This window comes from Nipponia nippon, unplaced genomic scaffold, assembly GCF_047370975.1.
Source record: "Nipponia nippon isolate SJK-2023a ecotype South Korea unplaced genomic scaffold, ASM4737097v1 scaffold_5, whole genome shotgun sequence".
NCBI classification, from domain to species: Eukaryota; Metazoa; Chordata; class Aves; order Pelecaniformes; family Threskiornithidae; genus Nipponia; species Nipponia nippon.
Window position 1 is genome coordinate 21021277 of NW_028262369.1, and position 23229 is coordinate 21044505.

Consider the following 23229-nt stretch of genomic DNA (forward strand, 5'->3'; position numbering starts at 1 on the left):
TGCCCACTCCCTTTTGTGTTCATATGCTCTTTCTTAATAAGCCAGTAAATTTCAGTTAATTATCTCTCCTATGTTATAAATCAGAATAAATTATTGACGTTTGCCTAGTTGTCTTAAAAAAGAAACTGTATTTTAAAATTTTGTGATGAAGATGTGACTTTAAGATATGGAAAAGAGGTTAATGCCTGTGTGTGTTCTTTATGGAAATGTTTTTTATTCTGGAGTTGCAGATATTGCTTATGAGAGACAAGCTGATTAATCTCAGTTGTATGTGGCTTTCAAAGATTAATAGCCTCATTCTGATTCATGCTATTTATGGTGCAGCTCAAATGTTTGGGTTTTTTTAAATACTGAAAAGATGTAGAGCAAATGTCTTCCAACTATCCCATCTCACCTCCTAGATTGACTATATTCCACCTGTTCTTGGAATAGTTGCTTAAAAACATTTATTGATTGATGCACTCAGCAACAGCACTAATAGCACTAAGAGTGCATAGGTAGATGTGTTATTGCCTGTAGGGATCTGTCTTTTTTTCTGGCTTTTTTTATGCCTTTGCTAGAGTAAGGTCTTTGACCCTAGTTCTTACATAAAAATGTTTGCTTATAATATATTACTTATAATAGGATAAAGTCTTTGTTCCTATTCAGTGCTTGTTGAAGCAAAATTGTTAGCTGATGCGAGTCTTCTAGAGGACGAGTTGTGATGTGGGAATAATGTTAGTGCTTCTCCCATGTCTGTGTGTACCTGAGGACAACCATTCCTCAATGGCTCTGTGTCCGAGTATTTGTGTTATCTGCGTGCGGCTGCTGCGTTAATGAAACCCAACAAAAAAAAAAGGGAAACTCGGAAATCTAAAAATGGCTCAAAGTGGGCAAGCAGCTGAAACCTCTCTAAGCTCTCTGACAAGCAGCATTTAAAGTGTTTGTCTGGGAGGGAGCAGGAAAGGTGGATTAGCAATAATAGGAAATGTAGTTGTTTTTGATGGAGTCACTCTTTACAAATGTCATGGTGAGGTTCCACCTGTAGTTTCAATTATTTCTGCCCAAAACATGGTCAGGTTTGGCGTTTGTTTGTTTGCTTGATTTCTTTCAGCTTACCTCTGAGAGTCAAGCTGAATTTTTTCCAGTTACATTTAATAAAAAAAAAAAAGTAGCTGTTTTTTATGCTCTGCAGGACTATAACCCACTGGCATTCAGCAAACACTTCTGTTCATGCTTCGGGTGTAACAGAGCTGTGCTTGCTGACCGACTCTTGCTTGGCTCAGGGAATTGGAGAAGGAAACATTTTTGCCATTAATTTAAATAAACACTGATAAATAGATGTGTTTGCATGCGTAGGATGAATTATTAAGCAAGATAATGTTGCTGCACAGTTCTTTTCAGAGCAGTATTCCCTTTTCTCATCTGAGATGTTCAAACCCAGCAAGAGCAGACCAGGCTAGGGGGGTTTAGAGGATAGCAGCTTTGCAGACACGAAATCCTGATCCTGCCTTGCGTTCCCTTCCACCCTGACCTGATTTTGCTGGCTGCTCCCTTGTGGACCATAAACCCGAGTCCACACAGCATGCTGCTGAGCTACCCAGGGCTGCATTTTGGATGAAGCACGGTGTTAATCCCTGCTTGGAGCAGGTGGGGAAAACAGTGAATCGTGCTGGTGCTGGGGAGGCACAGGCCAGCTGCACAGCGTAGCCTGTGGGGCAGCTCATTTAGCCCACCAGTTACTTCTTGTGTTGTTGTTCAGTAACTACCTTTCCATCATCTACAATATATTACCCTTTAATGTTTGTGCTTTGCCCATAATTGATTTTAGCCTTAATTTAAACACCTTTCTGATCAGGCATATGAATCATAAATGTTTCCATATACTGATTCTATAGTAATCGGTATACAGAACATATAGTGACATAGTTACCGAATTAGATATCATTTTATATATACATACATATACATAATGATATGGTTGTATAAATTGGATAGCCATACAGCGATTGTATAGTGGATCATTTTATTTTGTTTTGCATAAAGCCATATTGATAGGAGTGGAAAAGGGTAGGAAACGGGAGGTGCAATTATTCAGCTCACCAATCTAATTATTTATTGTGGATTTTTGCTGTGCTATCCAAGCACCTCCCAATATTGGTGAATGCAAATGCTCACATCACCTGTGAGGAACCAGCTATCTCCCCTCTATACGAGGAAAAGGGGGTGCTCAGAGGGCTGCCCCCCGGCAGGACCAAGCTGGCCGCCACAGCTCAGCCCCCCTCATATCTCCAGGACATTCAGCATCTTCTTCATTGGTACCAAACGCCCTTCACAGGGAAATGGGCTACACTTGCATGGGTGGAATATATGCCCAATGTGACTGTAAATACTTTTAATACTATTTAATATTTTAATACTATTTTATGTTATAAAACAAATGTGTACTCATTCATTCTCTGGCCAACAATTATTTTATTTGTCAAAACTGCATAATAAGACATCATTTAATCTAAAAACATACAGAGAAAGGTTTGCAGCTAGTCTATCTAAATATGAATTTTAATGTGCATTGTATGTTTTCCATTGTGATTACCTCACCTCTTAATAGACTCAGCATCTTAATATACCTCATACAGAGGTTATCAATAATTGATTCATTTTATAAAAGTCTGTTTGCTCTGATGTGAAATTGTTAACTTTCAAAAGATGTGATTCTATTTTTCACCTCTTTTACAAGTAAAATGAACAGGCAACATATTTTGAACACGAATAAGAAGGCTGGATATTTTTTTCAAAGGGAAAATATAAAGCAAAAAGAAAAAAGGAATTCCCACTAGTTGTTACTATTAAAAAGCTTGTTTGTAGGTGACATGCTAAAGGAAACTACTCAAGAACAGTTCTTTGTTACACACAGGTTATGCAAATGTTGTCAGGCTGTATCAGACTTTGCCCTAGAGCAGTCATGCAAACTAAAGTCATCTCTGAAGAGATTCAAATGGGACAAATTATAAAAATAGTTGCATATAGGTAGTCAGTGAATGTTTGTTTGGATAGGTTATTCATCCTTCTTCTGTGTGCACTATCACTTATTTCTTCAGAAAACAACCTCTGCTGAGAAATGCCTTTTTTCTCCACCCAATAACGGGTAGTTAATTTCCTTGAAATGAAATGAAAACTGAAACTTCTCATCTAGGCTTCCTTTCTCACAAAAGGTTGGACCAGTTGTTCTTTCGAGGTCCCTTCCAACGTGGGCTGTTCTGTGGTTCTATGAAATGACTTACAGAGTTACTATTTAAACTGGTTCGGGGCTGTGTTGTAAGACAGGCATCCATTCAAGGACCTGATTCTGCACGTAGGCATCAGGCAGTGTAGTGTTCAAATGATGCGTTTGTCTCTCCCTGTCAGCAAGGTTGTTGTAGATCTGGGGTGAAATCCTGTCCTTGCTGAAGTCAACTGGAGCCTAGGAAGACAGGAAGAAAGATTGCATCTTTTGTTATTTCCCTTCAGCAGAAAAGTAATGTAAGTCTGGTTTTCCCACATGCAGGAACTCCAGATGGTGCCGATGTGATAGTGCCTGCTCTAGTCTTTGTCAGGGTTTTGGTTTAGAGCAGTCCAGGTGAACAACTGCATATTTAAAAGTAATTGTCATTCACATCTGCTAAAATCGTTTGCTATAAATTGCATTGCCATTTCAAAGATGGGATTTGAATACAGTCAGTGCAATGTAATTATTTACTGTGTGTACCAGCTACACGTATCTGACAGAGCAGGCCTATGGAGTATGCAGACATAGGCAAGCTGGGTTTTGTGCCCCTTTCCTCAAAGCTAGTCAAATGTGAGGTAGTCTCCACTTGATTCTTTTTATGTTATAAATAAGAATCCACAGCAACAATTAGGAGCAGACAAAAACCTGGCTACGTGCTCATTCAGTGGATGTGCTCTAGGACCAGCTCCGCAATATAGTGGAAGATAGTGGGACATTTTGCAGAAAAATCAGCATGTCAGAATCAATAGCTGTGATTATCCCACAGTAACTATGCTTAACGGTCGTGGGCCATATTCTTCAGACTGGATTAGGGAGGCAAGCGTGTGAGTGTCTGCAGCGAGAAGATAAAGAGCACCAGTTGAGTGGAGATGGCGGTTTTGCTAAGTAATCAACTTCCTTGGCTGCCTTCTGTAAAAAGCTGAATTCCTCCGGTAAAATTTTTTTTCACAATGAGTGAGTCAAGTGGAAATACAGCAGGAGAAATGAGAATAGGCTTCTAAGGTGCTCAAAAAAATGTTCATCCTATTAGCAGTACAGGGACAAAACATAACAAGTCTAGGCACAACATTTGAAGATGTATAATATATTTAAGGCATCCCCTCAGATTTATAATAACCCATTCGTGTCTTGAACTCAGTCTGGTTTAAAAGACACCCATAGGCCAGTTCTTATTGTCTTACTTTGTGATAGTGGAGAACTTCACATTGCTGTTAGTCTTGCTTTGCTGTCCATGTTGGTCAGGTATGCATGTACATATGGCAACATATCTATCAGTCTCAGCCCAAAGATACAGAAAATGCTGCTTTTTCTGAGATAATTAAAGCACACAGTATTGTCCTGACATTTTGCACCACTAAGTTAAGGAAGACACTGTTTCAGATTATACATGGTTTTCTTCTATAAAAACTGGAAAACTAAGCACCACATGAACGAATAACTCAGTCGCGTTATTTTCTTCCAGTGATTTCAAAGCCTTTTTGTTGTAATTTGCCATTCTAAAAGCAAACACTAACTGAATCTTTTCCATTATTGTGCATGGCGAGACTTATTTAAAACTTAAATGTGAGTAATATGGAAGGCATTAGATCCAGGATGTATCCTTCAAATGATGGAAATTCAGAATGTATCATATGAGATATGAGTTCATGAAATTCTTTGGAATGCCACTGTAGTGAAGTATATCCTTTATCTACCTTTTCCTTGCTTCACCATTGCTACTAGTGTATAAGCAGAGAGACCAGGACCACCAAGAGCAACCTGTCGAATGCAGGACACCTTGGAGTGGTTATTTAAAATTATTCCATTAGATGCTATTACAAAATACTTGAGACATCAATGCATTGCATAAGATGTGAAGGTTTTCACAGCATGGCAGTGCATAGCACAGCTGAGGGCCACTGTGGAGCAACCCCTTTGCATTTCACTGGAGATGTGCAAATCTTGATCCTGGAAAGCTCCTGTGGGGACTGGATGGATTTTACAGTCCATTCAAGCGATAAACATAGCCCAGCATCAGCAGAAGGGTTTCCTGAGCTGTGAGTTCTTTTCCCAAGGTATAGATTGTTTTCTTGCTACACCAGCACCGTATAAGCAGCATGAGGAAAAGTTATCGCATGGGAAGGACAGTGTCAGCCTCCTGTGACCCCTCTCAGGTGGGGTCTCACTGCGATGGTGGGGTGTCCCAGAGTGACTGCACCACACCGAGATCTCCCTCCAAGGAGATGTTTAATAATATTATTAATAATGTATTAGTAGTAGTACTATGGAGTAAGCAGCTGTGAGGTTCATCCAAAAATGTGGCTATTGCTGGCAACTGCAACCCAAGACATCTGTGCACCAAGTTCGTGTATTTACATGAGTTAGCACAGCTCCATATATAACCTTTTCTTCCTCTTTTAAATAAAGAGGTCATTCTTATTTCTTCTGAAAGATTCATTATAGTGAAGGACTGCAGCACAATTAAATTTACCTTTTTTTTTTTTTTCTGTTTTTTACTAATATTCCAAAGAGTAGTATATCAGCAAACTAAATGTTCTAGGAGATAAGCACAGATGAAATCATGTATGAGCCCTAGTAGAAGTCATTTGAATTGAGTTATTTAGTTATTAGTTTGGGTGGAAAATTCTATTTCATGAAAGCCTTTGAGATTTTTAAATTTTATTTTCATTCTGCAGTGGGATGAAGATAATTTCTCAAATATTTTCACATATATGGAATTGTTGAAATGGCCTTGTCTACCAGCTGCACTTTCCTAAATGTATTACATACTGACCTGAAATGTGGTACACCTCCGTATAATCTCTGTTCTGCCTGACCAAGAGCAGAGATCTCAGTCATAGATCATTCTGAGTTTGGAGTAGGAACTAAACCTGCGTCTAAGCTAATGTCAGAAACTTCAGAGAAATAGGAGGCTTCTCTTGCTCTGCCTTTTGGCTTATTTTCATCATGATGAAAAAAGCAACAGTGGCTAGGATGCACACACAAAGCACACTGCCAGGCTGCAGAGAAATTGTTGTGAGGAAATGTGTTATTTGTAAAAATGCCAAAATACATTACAGAATGCAAGAATATTTTCATTCAGATTTTTTTTTTTATAAGTCTTAACATATTTGCTTCATTTAAAAAAGAAAGGGAGTACTCAAATTCTTCCAAACACAGAAATACTAACCCATTGCACTGATTTGCTGACCTGGGCAGGGTATGAGCTAGCAGCTCAAGGACCAAAGGGGAATAACATCGATATTAAAATGTGCAAAACTCTCAGCGGCATTGGCGGGGCAAGAGTTCAGAGGCAGCTGCTCAGTGACCCCCAGGACACAACCATCCTGGGGCAGAGGGGGTGGCCAGTGGGTGCACGGGGTGCAGAGCATGCTGCAGCTCGGCCCTGAGCCTCAAGCGGCTGCGGATCGGCCCATGAGCAATTGCTTTGTGATTTCAAGTCTCATAAAAGTGTTTGATTTTTGCTTAGTTTCTGCTTGGTTTTTTTACATGCAGTTTCTTTCTCTGAAATGCTAACAGTTGCTCCTGTCTTTAGTGTGCAAAGAAAAACAAATCAAAATAAAACCGAGTTATATGTATGGGGCTCTATGCAGAAGCTGCACTGGCAGAAAAGTTTGAGATGGTGCTCATGAAATACTTCTCCACAGGGAACAGGAGACTACTGCAGGAACTACTGCAATCAGTGAAAAAGCTTATTCATACCAGCAAGTAGAGGTTTGATCTTTCTCCACCCATGTCTTCATCCTCAGTGTTTACTAGTTTGTGCTGGATGGCTGTGGGAGGAGGCGAGGTCCCAGAAACAGGGCTCGGGGAGCTTCCCCCAGTGCGGCCGGTGCCACCTTCGCTCCTCTGCCATCAGTCCTCCTGTCCCAGAGAGAGAAGCCACAAAGGAATATTGCTATTTTTTATTGTCAAATAAAAGCGTTTTCTGATGATGAGTGTTGCAGAGAAAAAAAGAGATTCAAAATTGCATTTTGAATGGGGTTTTGCTGGGTTTTGCAATGAATACAGCATAGCCCTTCCCCAGTGCTGCACAGGGCAGGTTCACTGCAGGGCTGTATGGTCTCTGCCAGATTTGCTCCCTGCCGTGCTGCCAGCTCTCACTGCTGCAAGGGCTAATCCTAACCAGTGACACAGAAGGAGCTCTTTACTTTGGGCAGCACCTTATTTATACTGTAAAGGAACATTGTTGCATTTAATTATTTTGTGTGTGTGTGATGCTTTTCCATGAGAAATGATGCAAAAGTTTGTTTTTCTGTTGAGAATACTCCAACAGTGCATTTTTTGCAAGTGGTGGCAAAACAGTGTGTGGATACCCATGGATGCAGATGTTTGGGTGGGACTTTTGTTTTCTTTATTTTGCTTTGTTTTGTTTTCACCAAGCTTTAAGACGTTTTTATATAAGAGGCTGGTTAAACTGCAGGCTAATAACTTAGTTGTCTTGGTTAGACGTGCAGGTACCTCTGTGGCTGGTTATTTATTTATAAACTTGCCATCTCTGCTATAAAAAGATTTGTAATACCCCAATAATAAATGCATTCATCACAACATCTTCTGTAATCACTACAGTTCCTGAGCTGCTATTTGGCACTCATTAGCTGAAACTCCCATTCACCTATAATTTATGAGAAGCATACAATTATGTGTTATCACTACTTCAAGTGATTACTACACTGTATGTTTTTAAGATAATGGCATGAAACACTCCATGATGAATTACACCTCTCTAGGTAGCTTTGCTACTGTCATTAAGTCTATTATTTTACTTAAACCAACCTGGAGAGAATTGTGTTGCAGGGTTGGTATTGCCTTCTTAGAGAAGACTCCTGGCTCAATACTGATCCAATAAAGGACATGACACAGCACACAATTATCTCCCGCCTTGTGTGTCCTATCTACTCATAGTGTAGATGTCATTATAAGGAAATCTTAAAATCCAACTTGTTTTCACTTGGAAAGAATGTTTTTTCATTTTGCCTTGTTAGTGAAAAAAGCCTATCCAGGAAGAACATGTGAAACATAAAACCTGAATATTAAGAAATCCCTGTGTCACTGATCTGCCTGGAGAAGGGAGAGGTGAAGTTATCACAGCTCTGCTGTGGAGCAGGAGCACCCATGCTTTTGCATGTAGACATTTTTTTCTCACTGTGTTTGATGCATTTTATACTTCACAGCTGAGCAGGTAGAGAGGACCTCACCGTTGCATTGATTCCGCAGGCAGACATCATAAAATTTCCTGATGTTAGGAGGCAATGCGGTAGTTAGCAGGTTCACCGTACTGCATGGTCCTAGTGGCCAACCTGGCAGCAGAAGGGAGACTGCAGTATCGGGAGAAACAGTTGAGGCAGCCAAGGAAGCCAGGACAGCCTCCTCGCCAGTGGAAGGGAATCTCTCACCCCTTGTCAAGCTGCTGATAATGGAGTCTCTGGGCAGCGTAATGTGGAGAATCACCCAACAGAGCACAGATTTGGGGGTTTTCCTACATTTTTCTTTTATCACATGTTTTAAATGACTGATAAATAGCATTTGCCCTTTGTCCCTATCACACCTGCCTTTTTGTTTAGTCTTCTAAAACATTACGGCTGCAAGTGCAGAAATGCAAGCAGAGCAAGTTTATATGAAGGAGGTCTGTGCACGTGGGAGCCACACGCCTGTCTCCTGAGGACCTCCTGAGGGGCCACCTGGCCACCCCGGGTCCTTCTCCTGGGCTGGGAGCTCAAACTTGGGCAGATATTTGCATTCAGTGTGGTGATTCGCCAGTTTTCTCTTAGACGAAGCTGGTAGGGACTGCTCTCTGCTCCCTGGGCGCAGGTGATGTCCGTTGCTCGCAAGCCTGTTTCACTCTTTCCTGTAATGTGCTGCATCTGGTGTAAGCCCCGCATCACCATGATGCTGTATTCATTATCAAATTACGGCATTTATGTGGCTGTTGAGTATAACAGCCATCCGACACTCATTATTTTATCCTGAGTGTGTGTTACTGTAATAGTTTCCTGTTGTAAGCCCTCATTTTTTTGTCAGAGCTTATTGTGTCAGTGAAGAAACCTTTGTTTCATTTTAGCATTAAAAATAAAGACTAATGTAACTGTTCTGAAACTGAAGTAAATGCAGTTAATTAGTATCATGGCTGTTTTAATTCAGTTATATATTTCTGGATGCTAAAATCCTTCAATAACATGCTGTGATATTGAAAATTTGGAAAGTAACACAGTATGTTCATGGACTCGATGTTTTCTCATTCTCTAGACATGATCCTTTGCCTTGCTATGGTCTCAGAGCTTATGTTCCTTTTTATTCCTTTAATTTGTGTTTCAGTGTCATGTGGCAAAAAAGCAGGGGGAAAAAAATTGCCATCTGGGTTACCTTTCACCATCAGAAGAAACAGCTGACTTATCTATTCCTATAAAATAAACATGATTGGCCTCGAATTTTCAAAGACCTCTCTCCCTTAGGAAATGTGCAAAATAATAAAGACAAAACCATGCAGTGAATTGTTTCCTGACTTTTCTGCATTGGCAATTTCTTCTTCATAATTTCTGGAAGTCAGTGTTTCTATATCATAAATCTTTAGGAATTAATAAATATCAAGTGCAGCAGCCAGCTCCTTTTTAATATTTCAAATAATATGATTATCTCAGAGTTACTCTCTGAAAATGAAACCAAGACTATCAGAACCAGTAATATTGTGTGATATTGTTTCTGAGCCTTCAAAGAGAAGATATTATGTGCTTCCATGAAATAATAATAACATTATTATTAATAACTAATAATTCTTAGCTTTAGACTATACTGTTTTGTTCATTTTAATATGAAAATATATCTGTGAAAAAGGGTGGGAATATTTTCGTATAAACAAAAACAACAAATGAATTTATTGCAGTTGTGATACTAACAGTTTCTTTGCCCTTGCCATGGAAAAAAGCCGCTTCTTTGTGGCAGGAGGGAGATACACATTACGGTCATGGCTGGTGGTTATGATGAATGTTAGAGGCGAGGAAACCTCTGTGAAGGTGGTCTTTCGCCTGGCTTGGATGGATTGGCAGGTATTGATGTTGAAACCCATAGAGATTAAAATTCAAATAACATCAGCTGTAGAGCAAATTGCATTTACAATCTCGTAGAAGAGTAAACACTTTTGCTATTAATTACTAGTATTCTACTGATTTTCCATTTAAAATGTTTTAGATTTCGGGATTAATCCATGCTTTATCTGCAGAGAGATTTCCTAGAATATCTTAAAGCATCTCAAGACAGAGAAGTTTATACAATCAAGAAGCTGGAGATGTGTAATGAAGAAGATATATTCTGCTTTGAATGAAGAAGATATATTCTCCCAGTCGTTTTGTCCTGCTTTCTCTCTCTGCCTTGTCTTTTGTTTCATCTGCAGACTGCCAGGTACCTGGTAACTTTGTCATGGCCAGCTATAGAGCAGAAAATCTGATGAGTTCTCATGGTTAATAAACTATACGTCGATTCTCTGGAGCAGTGGAAGTGGCATAGGAGCAGAGCAGGGAGGTTAATTATGCTAATTACTCATGAAAATTCAGGTAGCACATATCCCCATTTATTTCAGGCAGTTTGCCAGATAAAAAGCTCATACTATTATCTGGTCCTTTTGGAAAAGTCCACGGGTCAGCAAATATTTAAAGAATTATCTTGGTTTCTCCCTAAGTTTACAGATCTCCAGTTCTGAGCTGCTATTTTAGAAAGCAATGTAATGGACTGCTGAGAATAGCAGAAAATAGAGGGTAGTAGGTTTGGAAGGATGTCTTTATTTAAAGGAGGTAATTATGAATAAGTGTATTGATATGGTGCTAAATGAATTATTTGACTGCAAACACTGGGTAAAATGTCTCAGGCGTGTCTAGTCTGTTCAGCTTGGAAGGGGAGGAGCTGCTATGACACCGTTAGCTCCTTTGCTGTCAGGGCAACAGATTAGTCTGCTATTTGCCCAAAGATGCCTTGGAGCAGAGACTGTGGGAGGGACAAGGCGAGGCTGGAGACTTGGTCACTCCCCACACTGTGCTGATAAGAGCAAGGAAGGTTTTCCTGGAGGGATGCCCCCTGGGTGGCTTTCCCCTTCGGAGCAGCTGTGGAGGGACAGGTCTCCTGTGGCATCTCCTTCCTGATGCTTGGAGGGAGACTGGCTTTGGAGACTCTTCATCCTCTGTAGAGGAGACATGTTGCATCTTTTGAACCTGAAGAGAAAACTTACTCTAAAAAAGGATTTGGTACCAACTACGGTTTATGGTGCTTAAAAAGCAGGACGCACGCAGAGCAAAGATCAAAGGAAAAAGGCTCATTTGTGCATGTTAACACTTCAATGTATAATCAGAGCTCCTTCTGCCACTGGCATGAAAAGACAAAGAACAACAGGGATGTTGGGACTTGCTGGTTGCGGAGAAGGATAGCTGGTACCAGGGTGGGAGGAAGAAGAAAGGGTTTGGCAGCCAGGCAGATGACGAGGTGGTGGGAGTAGAAGCTGTGGTGGACATGGTGGCATGGTGGGGCCAAGGCACGTGTGGAGAGGAGACAGGATGCTGAGGGGAAGGGAGGGTCGTAGGGGAACAAAGCAGAGTTTGCAGTGTTTGCAGGACCTACATTAAATGCTGCAAAGTTCACGAATGTTTGCTGTCAACTGGTGGCTGCATAGAGAGAAAGAAACTGAAATCTATATTCGATCCATTAGCACCACTTTTCTTTAATCCCGACTTGTCTGGTGCTGTTTCAGAAATGCAGCACACAAGAATTTGCAGTGGCTTTGATATTTGCTGTGAGCAGGAAAGGGCAGGCGGCTCAGCACCTGGGGGTGAGTTGGTGCTGGAAAGGTGCACATTCATATAAAGAAACTTCATCACATCTCGTCTGAGTGCTGCTGTCATTCTTTAAGCAGAAAGCATTTTTAAAGGTAGCTCTAAGGACTTCGACATACAATGGAGATGCCAGGCAAAGCAAAGCCAGTTATTTATTTTATGTCTGTTTTGGCTGCTGTGAGACAGAGTTTTGGGGTTCTGATTTTAAACCCTGTTTTAAAACAACTGCTCGTCTGTCTCCCCTCTTTTACATAACTCCTGTTTATCAGACTTCCCAGAAACTGTCTGTGCAGCTTTCTGTCCCATTCACAACAGAACAGTCTCCCTCTGCAGGATAATTTAACGTTTGCATGTTTCATAAATAAAGTATTGCTTTTCGGGGAAGGGGGGGGGAAGTCTTCCTAAGATTAAGATTTTTAAACTCTGTTAAGTCTTTCTTGTTATTAATGTCCTGTATGCCTTGCTTCCTGGGTGCAATTCCTCGGTAATATTTAATGCTTGCTACACTTCAGAGATAATTTAGCTCCAGCAGTTGCAGCTGAGCACTGGCCAAATCTTCTCCCCAGGTGACCTCCCAGTCCTTGTGTTCACTCTTCCAGGCCAGGCAACGGGTAGTGCAGGTTAACTCCCTGAGAAAATGGTGAAATTGGGGCTGCTGCATCTTTACACTCTGGATGCACTGAGCTTGTGCCGGCACACGCGCTGTTGGGTGCAGCTGCAGGGGGGAATCTCGAGCTTTGGGCACAGAGGCAGCCAGGGCTTGGCATGCACTGGCCATCAATGCATCAGCTCCCTGAGGGACTGAGACTGTTCTGTAAATAAAATTTTTTAAAAGCTGTGATTATAATGAGCAGCTGTGCAGGTTTTTTTTTTTTTATGCAGAATTCCATGCTTTAAGCTATAGTAGTCATGAGAAAACTGATTTTGATCACAAAAGTAAAAGGTTCACATGTAATTGCACCTGAGTTATTTTTATTGTTCAGAGAAGTTTCCTTAGTGTAACAAAATTTTAGGATGTTGTTTGTTAGAATCCATTGAGAACCTGGAGAAGACATTTATCAGATCACCAGTAAAAGGACTTTGCAAAAGCTCTTAGCAGGTTTCTGGTGTGATTTTCTGGTTCTGGAACTTGGATGTATCATTTTGTGTTCTGAGCTTCTGGGTGTTTTTCTAGGCTGCACCTGACCCTTGTGTTTCTCTCTCCCCTTGCCGCTTAGCTCAAAGCCAATCTTCTTTAAAGCAGAAGAATTTTAGCAACACTGCTTTTTGCAAAGGTTTTCTGTGTTCTGAGGAAAGTGGCTATAACTCAATGCCAAAACCAATTTCACTGGAAAAAAGATGCTGTAGTAAGCAATAACAACTCTGTTAAGTGCTTCACATCTGCTTTGGTGAACACTCACCCACTGCAGGGTGATGGAAAAGGGATGCTGTCATCCCTTGTGGGTGTTACAGTCAGCTCCTCCAGCACCCATTGCACCAGTTATATAAAACCGTAAAAATTTTCAAGTCAGTTTCTTCTAGGTTTTCAGGGAGAAGAAAGGATTCCAGGACTTCCTGTAAATGAGATGGAACTTTTAACCTGAACTGCAACAGGATTACTGGTTTTAGAGACACAGCCTACACAGAAATGAGTCATGTTCTGACCTGGAATATGTGTCTTACCATTTAGGGGATGTGTTTTATGGGGGAAGCATCTCACAGTATGTCACTTGGTGTCTCCTCCAAGTCAGAGATGTGTTTTGAATCACTCTGCAGCTGGGCAGTGCAATAGCCCCGGGTGGCATTTCCCAGCCAGCCAACTTTCCCACAGCTCCTCGTGCTCACCTCCCATGGTCCCACTTGGGGAGGGAGCAGAGCAGAAACGGATGAGGTGCGAGCACTAAATGGAGGCCCATGGGGTGTATTTAAAGGGTTGCATGGGTTGAATTTACCTACAGATTTATAAGACAGTTTTTAACTTACTTATCCTTTTAGCTTTGTAATTTTAATCAAGTAAGTAGTTGCACAAGAGGTAAGGATAATGGTAGCTTTTGGTCCGACTTGAATGAAGATTTTTTTCGTTTTAAGTACTGCACAAGTGCTATCCAGATGTAACCCCAGAGAGTGGATTGAAGGCTGTTTGGAGATAGACGTATGTCAAACATTCATGTGATGTATGGAACATGGGAAAGCTTTGTGTGCAATCCCCATGCAGTTTGTTTCAGGGCCAGTGAGGTGGGAGATGCAACCCTGGGTGCACTACGAGGGCTCTTGTAAAAAGAGACCATGTGCAGTTTTAATTAAGCAACTGAAAAGAACTGTTTTTTACAAAGATTAATAGGTCTATGTTTTAATTATGGGGAAATAATACACTAGTGAGCTAGGAAAGTGGAAGGTACCATAAAGAGAGGATTAAAAACTTTAAGGAAGCTGGGTGAGACTATATTTTTCTGTACTTACAAATTACAGAAGATCATCCGCATTAATAATGATCAGAAAAATAATAAAATACCTTCAGCCGTATGACTGTTAACATTAAAATCTATTTTTTATGCTTGTTGAGTAGAGAATTTCTGATTACAATCATCAGTTAAAAAATAAATTGCTGTTTTTTCCAATCTTGCAAGTTTAAAAATAGAAGAATTATCTTCTGACGTCAGCCATAGTTTAATCAATACTTTTCCAAGCAATGTAAAGGTAAAAAGAGCAAAAGTTGCTTTTATTTAATGATTATTATGCTTTCTTTAATTGTGCTACAGTGTTATTATTAACTTCTAAAAATAATTGGTCCTATGCATAGATTTTAAAAATTACATTGCAGAAAATGCTGCCATGATGCACAGGAAGTTTAAAAATAAATAAAATTTAAGGAAAGAGAGGAAAGGGGGAAGAGAGGGAAGACCACTAATATTTGCAGTTTCTACTAGTTGTCATCTTTTCAATATATTACTTCCCATACATTGCTGTGAGAAATGTTTTATTGTTGGACTTTATTAAACAATAGCATGCTTTGGCTTGAATTGTTCACCAGTGATCAGTGGTGATCGACCACAGCTCCTGCAGTCATGGTGCTGACCTCTGGCAGGAGCAACTGTGCACCTTCAGTAATGTGATCCCAAAGAGTTTTGTGTGTGCTGATCTAGAACTGTGCATTGATCTGGCATCATTATTCAATGTATTTATGGCACTTAAAACTAGGAGAAGTTGAAGAAGAGTTGGGCTCTTAGCTTGAGGTTCAGACTCATCCTGAGGGAACTGCAGTGGAAAGCTGCCAGCTCTTCATAGGTTCACGTGAAATCAAAACTCTGCTCAAATTCACTTCTCAGGTTTGCTGAAAACTTCTGTTTAAGTTCCCTGAAATGTTCGGAAGACTTAATGGGCAAATCGTTCCAGAGTGCAAACCGAAATTTTAAGTTTTTAGTAAAACTTAGCTTGGCGACTCCTGTTTTAGGATTTGTAACATATTTTGCTCAAGTAGACTGCTGCAGTCTTAAGGAAATAGGGGTTTTAATGGAAGACTTTGGTTAGCATTGTCCTGTGCACGTGAATACCAGGTGCAGAGCGTGGGCATTGCACCGCCCGGCTGAGCTGCACCCTGGCACATGCATGGCAAGGGGCAGCCAGGGCATGCAGACCTGTTCAGCTGGGTTCCTGGTAGTTCTCATTGGTTTCCTTTGTGAGCTCTTGTCTCTTCATAGCTGCCTTTCCTTCCTAGTCCTCACTCATGAGATACCTGGGTTGTTGCTGAGCGTGCTCCGATCATTGCCAGCACAGTGGCCTGGAGAGGGGTGTGGACGGGGAGAGCGTGCACATGCAGCAAGGCAATTTGTCTTCTTGTAGGAGCTGAACCGTTGCAGGGTTTCAGTCAAAATGTGTTTCCAGATATGTTCATTTTCATGCAATGAAAATAATACGGAGTTATCATTTATTATATGCAGCTTAAAAACTAATGTTAAAATACCGTTCTTAGTTAAAAGGAAGAAGTGCATCCAGAGATCAAGTATGTGAGAAATACAATTGTAGGGAGAAATGCAGAGGTTGTGTACAAGGTCAGTTGTGTTATTGCAAAGTCCGTGCGCACTGGTTGGATCCCATGGGCTTGCTTGAGGTCGGTATTTTTGTTACCATTGTTTATTCTTTGCAAATGTTCATCCATACAAAATCAGTTGGTTGTGTCACACAAAACATACGTGGAAAGACTGCTCTTTCACTGAAAATTATAAAGGTATGGGGGAAAAAAAAAGACCAACCCTTCATTTAAAGGGGAAAAAATCCTTATTTGTCCTTATTTCTGTTCCTCTGCAATAACTACAGTGCAGAATCATTGCCTCCAATGGCCATGAACACATGTGGGTGAATATGTAGTCCAAGTTGCCTGCAGAATACTTTTAAGCAATAACTGCATTTTCAGAAATGAGAAGTGATTTGCAAACAGAAAGGGATTAAATTTGTTAGATTAGAAAACATTTCTGAGATGAACCATTTGATTGCTTCTTCCATAGAGTAAATATGCACTTTATCCATTGCATCTCGCATGCATAGTGGGAAAATACAGCATGTTGGGTGCTATTTAATTTGAAGGTTACCGTGTGCAAAATATTTCAGCCAAATTCTGCAACATTTTCAAATCAGTTCACTCCCACAGTGTTAGGGAACTTGCATGGCTTTTGAATAAATGTAGACAAAAGACTACTTTGGGGTATTGAAGGAGCTTGCCTGAGGTAAAATATTTAACCTGTTAGCAAAGAACATTATTTGGAATATTATTTTTAGTTTGAAGCCAACATTATTCCACAATACAACATGCTTAGTCAAGGTCTGAACAAAAAACTGAAATGTTTTCTCCTAGTTACATTTTCAGAAATACCTTTTGTGATTTTGTTTTCATCAAACTTGAAAATTTCCCTGAACAAATAAAAATCTGTTCCACTTTTAGTCCTTGGTTTTCATGTTTTATATGGCCGTTGTATACTGCATACTTTTTGTTAATTAGTGGGGTAAAAAAGAAAGTTGATTTTAGCACGTTTTCACCAATATCCATGATACCCATGCACCTAGAAATTAATAAAGCAAAATTTCTTATTTGTTTTAGAAAGTTATTTTAAGAAAATACCTTTGTGTATCAAGTACAACAGCAAGACGTCTTATGTTCCTTTCTGTACTGTTGTATCTCGCCTTTTCTCTCTTGATATCCAAAGGGCTGTGTTTATATAAGAAGTTTTCAGGAACCTTTGGCGCTTTCAGAGCAGGCACCATGCGGAGGCTTTGGAGCTGCCACAACAGCAGCCCCGAGCACTGCCTTTCTCAGCATGGTTTTCAGGTGGTTCATTTTGCATCAGATGAGAATTCCACTTTTGTCTTTAATCAATAACCAAAAATTTTAACTTCTATTATCTCTCTTTTTTTTTTTTTTTTTAAGCACAGCTAATTTTTTTCTTACAAGCTGCACAGAGAGCAGGGAATTTGTAAGGCAAGGCTGGTTTTGTGTGCCGGGAAAGGAGGAGGCTGGTTTTCTCTCTTTTGGGAAGAAGCCGTAGTGCTAATGATTTCTTGCATGTTTTTGGATGTGTGCATATGTATGAACAACAAGGGAGTTAAGTAAACTGGTAAACGGTTACTGAAACTACAGGCTACCTTCAAAAATACTCATTTATAACTGACTATATCCAGCTGCTGCAGAAATACCAGTAGAAAAGAAATGCATTGTAGAAAAACATCAGTGAATCTGAGGTTTCTCTGCTTCTCCCCAGTCTTCTGTTCATTAGAATCAATTTGAAAATGTTCATAAGACTTTGAAAGTGGCTCCTTGCCTTCTCCGAATGGGACCAGACCCTACAAAACTCCTCCTGCAGGGATTCACAGAGATCTGCTGCTCTCTCCATCCTCAAAGTGATACTTCCCCATGACATCCCAATTCTCTGCTATATAAACTGTGATTTTTTATCCCGTATCATATGCAGCTTCTCTCAGAACCTTTCAGATTTCATGTTGAGATCATTAATTAAATGAATGGTTATTTTCATGATCCATTTCTGAAGAATTTCAGCCTGGTGCTTGTAGTTTCTTATTCCTAAAGGGAATGTAATTTTTCCCCTTAAACAATACTGCCATATGCTTAAGCTACAAAATCACTATTTTCTCCCACCTAACAGTTTCCATAGTTGTGCTATTTTAATGCTTTATCAAAGAGATGAGATCTATTGCATTCTCTTCTTCTGTTGGAGTTCCTTCATGTAAAAAACCTCTTTATCAAATAAAAATGTCCCATTAGTCTGTTGCACTTGGTATTACCTTCCTTCAACTTTTAAAGTTGTTTTAAAGCCTTAAATTCTATTGTGGGCATGGTGGTTAGCCTAAAATTTGCCTGATTCACTCTCCTTATTTCCTTAAATGTAGATAATAAATTTATGATTTCGCAGTCACATAGCATCACTTTCAGATTGTTTTAAAAAAACCCCACATGCTCCTGGATTTGCAGTTTCATGCTCTCAGACTTGACTCCATTAAGGTTTTTCTCCGCCCTTGACTCCATTAGCTGCTCTGCCTTTTCCTGCATGCTGGATGTCACCTTCTTTATGGAAAACTGGAGTATAGTGCTCATTTAGTTTTTGAGCCATAGTTAAATATCCTTAACCTCACTGCAGACAGGCTCAGTCTTTTTCATCAGCTCATAGAAATAAAGTTCCTTCTGTGTGCTCTCTCTGTCCTTTTATCCCCTCACTTCTTAGCCATCAAGAGGGACTCTCCTTGCTGGCTGTTCCTCCTGGACACCATTCTCCCAGCCCTATTTTCCCATGCTCTTTACCCAAGCTATCACCATTTTCTTTTGCTCAGGTCTCATCTCCTGTCTCCCATCCTCCTGTTTTTATGACAAACATTTCCTTGTCTATGGGAAGATGGTACTTGAAGTATCTCCAGTGTTTGTATTTTCCTTGTATTCTCATACTTCACACAGTCCTGTGCTCTGCTGGTGTTTACTGTTTTTTTTCCCATCATTATGTTTTCTTTCCTCACTTGCTGCTCTTTCATGTCTTTGCCTGGCTGCTCACAAAAATCATCATTCTGACTGAAGTTCAAGAGAGCATCCCTAAGCTGCCTTGCCTAGGGATTGCTTTCACTGTCAAACACTGCAAAGTAGAATATAGACTGCATCGTCCAAGCATCAGTTGACCACGCAGTCAAAATGCCCATGGGATTGAGGAGTTTAGTGTCCTTTCTCTCTCCTGCTCTCCCACCTGACCCCAGTGTCACTCCCCTCTTGCCAGATGACAGAAATGTTTGAAGGCTACTCTGAAGCCATCAGTTGCCTTAAAAATTAGAGCATCTCCTGGGACCATTTTTATCCTACCAGCCTGCGTGCCACTGAGTGGCCACTCCTTTAGCTCTACCAGCGACATGCTCAGTTCCAGTACAGCTTTGCATCCTCCGGCATCACCCTGTTCCCCCCAGCCATCGCTCTGCCCGTCCAAGCTTCAGGACCACCACACTCTCACACCAGTGCCAGCTCACCTCTGCGAGGATCCTGCCCCAACAAACATCTGCTTTCCTTCTTATTTACTTAATTGTGCTAAGAAGTATTGTCAGCGTTATTCACCAGCTTCTTACCACTTTTTTCACAAAGTTTTAGTAATTGCACTTGATGCCGTGCTATTCTTAGGACTTGTCAGTGACATTTAATAGTATCCTTCACAGTGCAAGTGCAGTTCTCTTCATCCCAGCGTGCAAGTGAGCAACTTAAGATGGAAAGCTATTTTAGAGACAAATTACAAATGTTTCCTAATACGCAATACAAAATATTGACAACAGCAGCACATTGCAATGCCTAATTACCTCAGTAGAAGGTTATACTTCTGTTACGGCTGAGTGGCTTTTTTTTTGTTGCATATCTACAGAAAAATTTTTCAATTAACATTGACCTTTAATACTCCGACTGTGTTTTGAATCTACAGATGGTGAAACAGACTACAAATTAGATTTTGCAATATACCTTGTTCTTTATATTTCTCAACTGATTAGTTTCAGACAGTTTGCAGTACCTACTCTGGTGTGTTCAGCTTGCAATTCCCTTGCAATCTCCGGTGCCATGTTCAAACCCCCAAGATGTTGTGAAGAAATTCTGTCAAACTCTTCAGATATACGTGTTTTCATTCTCCAGCTGTACTTCTTACTCATTTAAAAAAAAAAAAAAAACAAAACAAAGTCTTTACTTTATGGAGGAATATTTTTGAACTACAATTTAGAAGGGAAGGAATCTGTCTGCGGTACATCTGCTTCTGACTGTAGGGGTGCTGCTATTCACCGAGATCCAATTAAGGTGACTATTATAACCTGAAGAGCACTATTTTTAGTTATTGCTCTAATAATAATTGTAAAAAAGCTAAAGTATGGCATAATAAACAAATCACATTTACTTGAGTCACTACCATACCAAAGATGTTTTAAAAAATATTTAGTAGATCTATGCTTTATATTTCATTGATGTTGTCAGCAGGGAAATCCATGCTAATTGAATGTATGTTTGCTTTAAACAAGATGTCTTGAATATGATTAGCAATGACAAATCTAATAACCTTTTGAAAAGAAAAAAATATTGCTTTGGATTCTAAGATGTCATTATATTTTTTGGTGGAAAAGGACTCTTAGTTCCTTACCTAAGCAAGCAGAAGTTTATGGTGTCTTAGGAAAAGGACAATAATTTTGCACAGGCACATGTGCCTACTCCTGATCCTTACAGGCTGAAACTGGAGCAGAAAGGGCTGCTCTGATGAAGTCATTGAGTCCAGTTCAGAAATAACTGCTCCACTGAACAGTCACAGCAAGAAAATCAGAAAAGAAGAACATAGCAGAAAAATATATTTATGTTTATCGTGTGTTTGTAAGATAGGCTTTTGGTTTTATGATGATTTGTGAATTAACAAAGGACCCATGTTTTGAGGTTCAACTCTAATATATTATAGCTGTATTCAGTCTAAAAATCAATAGCAAGTTAATGGTATTTAAAAGCTCCTATGTTTTCATACTTACAGTTTCACCTTTTCTCCCAGGTGTTACTTGGAAGATGGAGCTTCAAAAGGTGCCTGGCTGAATCGGTCAAGTATTATTTTTGCTGGAAGTGATAAGTGGTCAGTAGATCCTCGAGTTTCAATTGCAACAGCAAATAGAAGAGAATATAGCCTGCAGATACAGGATGTAGACGTGACAGATGACGGTCCATACACTTGTTCTGTGCAAACTCAACACACTCCTAGAACGATGCAGGTGCACTTAACTGTACAAGGTATGTGTTTAAACCAATTGCAAATTGTTATTGGAGATGTACTAGAAAAAAATAGTTTATAGATGGGGAACATCAGCTAAGCACATTTTAAAGCTTTTCTTTCTCTTTCTTTCTTTCTCTTTCTTTCTTTCTTTCTTTCTTTCTTTCTTTCTCTCTTTCTTTTTTTCTCTCTTTCTCTCTTTCTCTCTTTCTTTCTCTCTTTCTTTCTTTCTTTCTGTCTCCGATGTATGTAGCCATAGACTCATGTGCCATTGGCTCTGGGCCCCTGCAAATAGATAATTAGCCCAGAAGGTCTCCAACTTGCCAAAATCAGGTTTAAATCCTCAGTCCTGCCTTGCTGACAATTGAACAAGATGTAAAAATATAAGAGGAAAATACCAGTACAATAATCAAGGTATAGTTCCCTGCAGCGGTACTCTGAGGGTATCTGTCAGTTTGGTAGAGGTCTCCTGCATGGCTCAAAACTTGGTTGTTTTGCCTGTTATTCAGCCTAGTCACCATGTAAAGGTGCATAATCAGGTGCTGAGTTCACAGAAGATTTACAGCCTTTGCATTTTAACATTGATACCAAATATTGCCAGAAACATCCTTGTTTCCTTTATGATGTCAAGATGTGTTCAGAAATAGCCCGTGCTGCTAATGCAGCATGCTGTGGAAGGGTCACCGCGGATCAGGACCCAACTGTCCTTGGGTACAGCACAAGGCCACAGGACATGCTTTGGTGATCATGTAATAAAAGTATGAAATAAAAGATGACTGATGGATGCAGCGAGACAGATGCTAGAGCACAATCTGTCATGCAGAGTTTGCAGGTGACACGGCCATAGCTGCGCCGGCACCCCAACAGCCTGGCTCCAACTTTCCTACAGGACTATTTTGAAGAGAATTTTAAAGGAGGAAAATGAATTGTTTTGTGGGCTCATTCAGAGGCAGTTCCTCAAGGGCAGCCTGGGAGAAAACACAAAAATGCTTCATCTCACGGTGCTCCCACATTGATGGGCAGGGTGGCAGGTCACTCCTTGGAAAGCTCATCCTCTTCCTGGCGCACCTTAGCTGCAAGGAAGGATTCACCAGGGCGTTTTATACACCATCAGCCCTGAAGGTCTTCTTTCTATTCCCGTGGCACTCAGCTTGCCTGCCTGCATGGTTGTGTCCTACCCCATGAAGCTTTAAGTATGAAGTTTTCTGTAAAAAAAGATGCAGTATTTCATCTGAGCACCTCAAGTGTCTTCTCTGGTGTGAGCCATCACAAGCATTGTTATAAAAGCAAGAATTAACTCATCAGCTTAAAAAAGCAAATTAGAATGAATAAAGCAATTTTTCAAAAATAGAAATTCTATTAGATTTAGAAATTTAATAGAAATTCATTAAAACCAAAATAAATCGGTGATGACAAAATAAGCTGATTTTGCATTAAAACCCATAGTTTTTGTTTCTTCCAGACAAGTTTTCTCACAGAAATACTAAGATCCCAATATTGTTAATAAGAACAGTCCATTTAATTCCATGAGACAGTTTTCTGTTTACAAGCACTGCAGGACAACAGTGTCAGTTTTACACCATTGCAGGTAATATTTATTGTATTGTTCCAGGGTGAATAATTCTTAGTTTTGATTGCCTTTATAATAGTTAATGCCCTCATGCAAGGGGCTAAAAAAAAAAGTTGGAAATTAATTGCATGTATAAAACATATAAACAGGAGCTTAAAATTAATTAGGCTAACTACAAGTATATAGAGAAATAATAACTCAATAGTTAAAAATATGCATAATTATTAAGTGATTGCATTTATATCTTTAGAAATGCAAAGTATAACCTAAGGCTTTAACTTATTAGTCTTTGGTGTAATCGTCATTAACATTTTCTTTTGCATTTTTATGAGTAATAAAGCAATGAATATAAAACAGAAGAAT

The 23229-nt window shown here is 39.9% G+C and overlaps 1 protein-coding gene across 1 annotated transcript in view; it reads left to right on the forward strand.

Moving 5' to 3' along the window:
- NEGR1 (neuronal growth regulator 1) overlaps positions 1-23229 on the forward strand; it is a 325509-nt gene that overhangs the window by 116007 nt on the left and 186273 nt on the right. The window contains exon 2 of the mRNA XM_087730632.1: positions 21084-21316. Coding sequence (XP_087586758.1) covers positions 21084-21316 — 233 coding nt within the window. The remainder of the gene's footprint in view (positions 1-21083; positions 21317-23229) is intronic.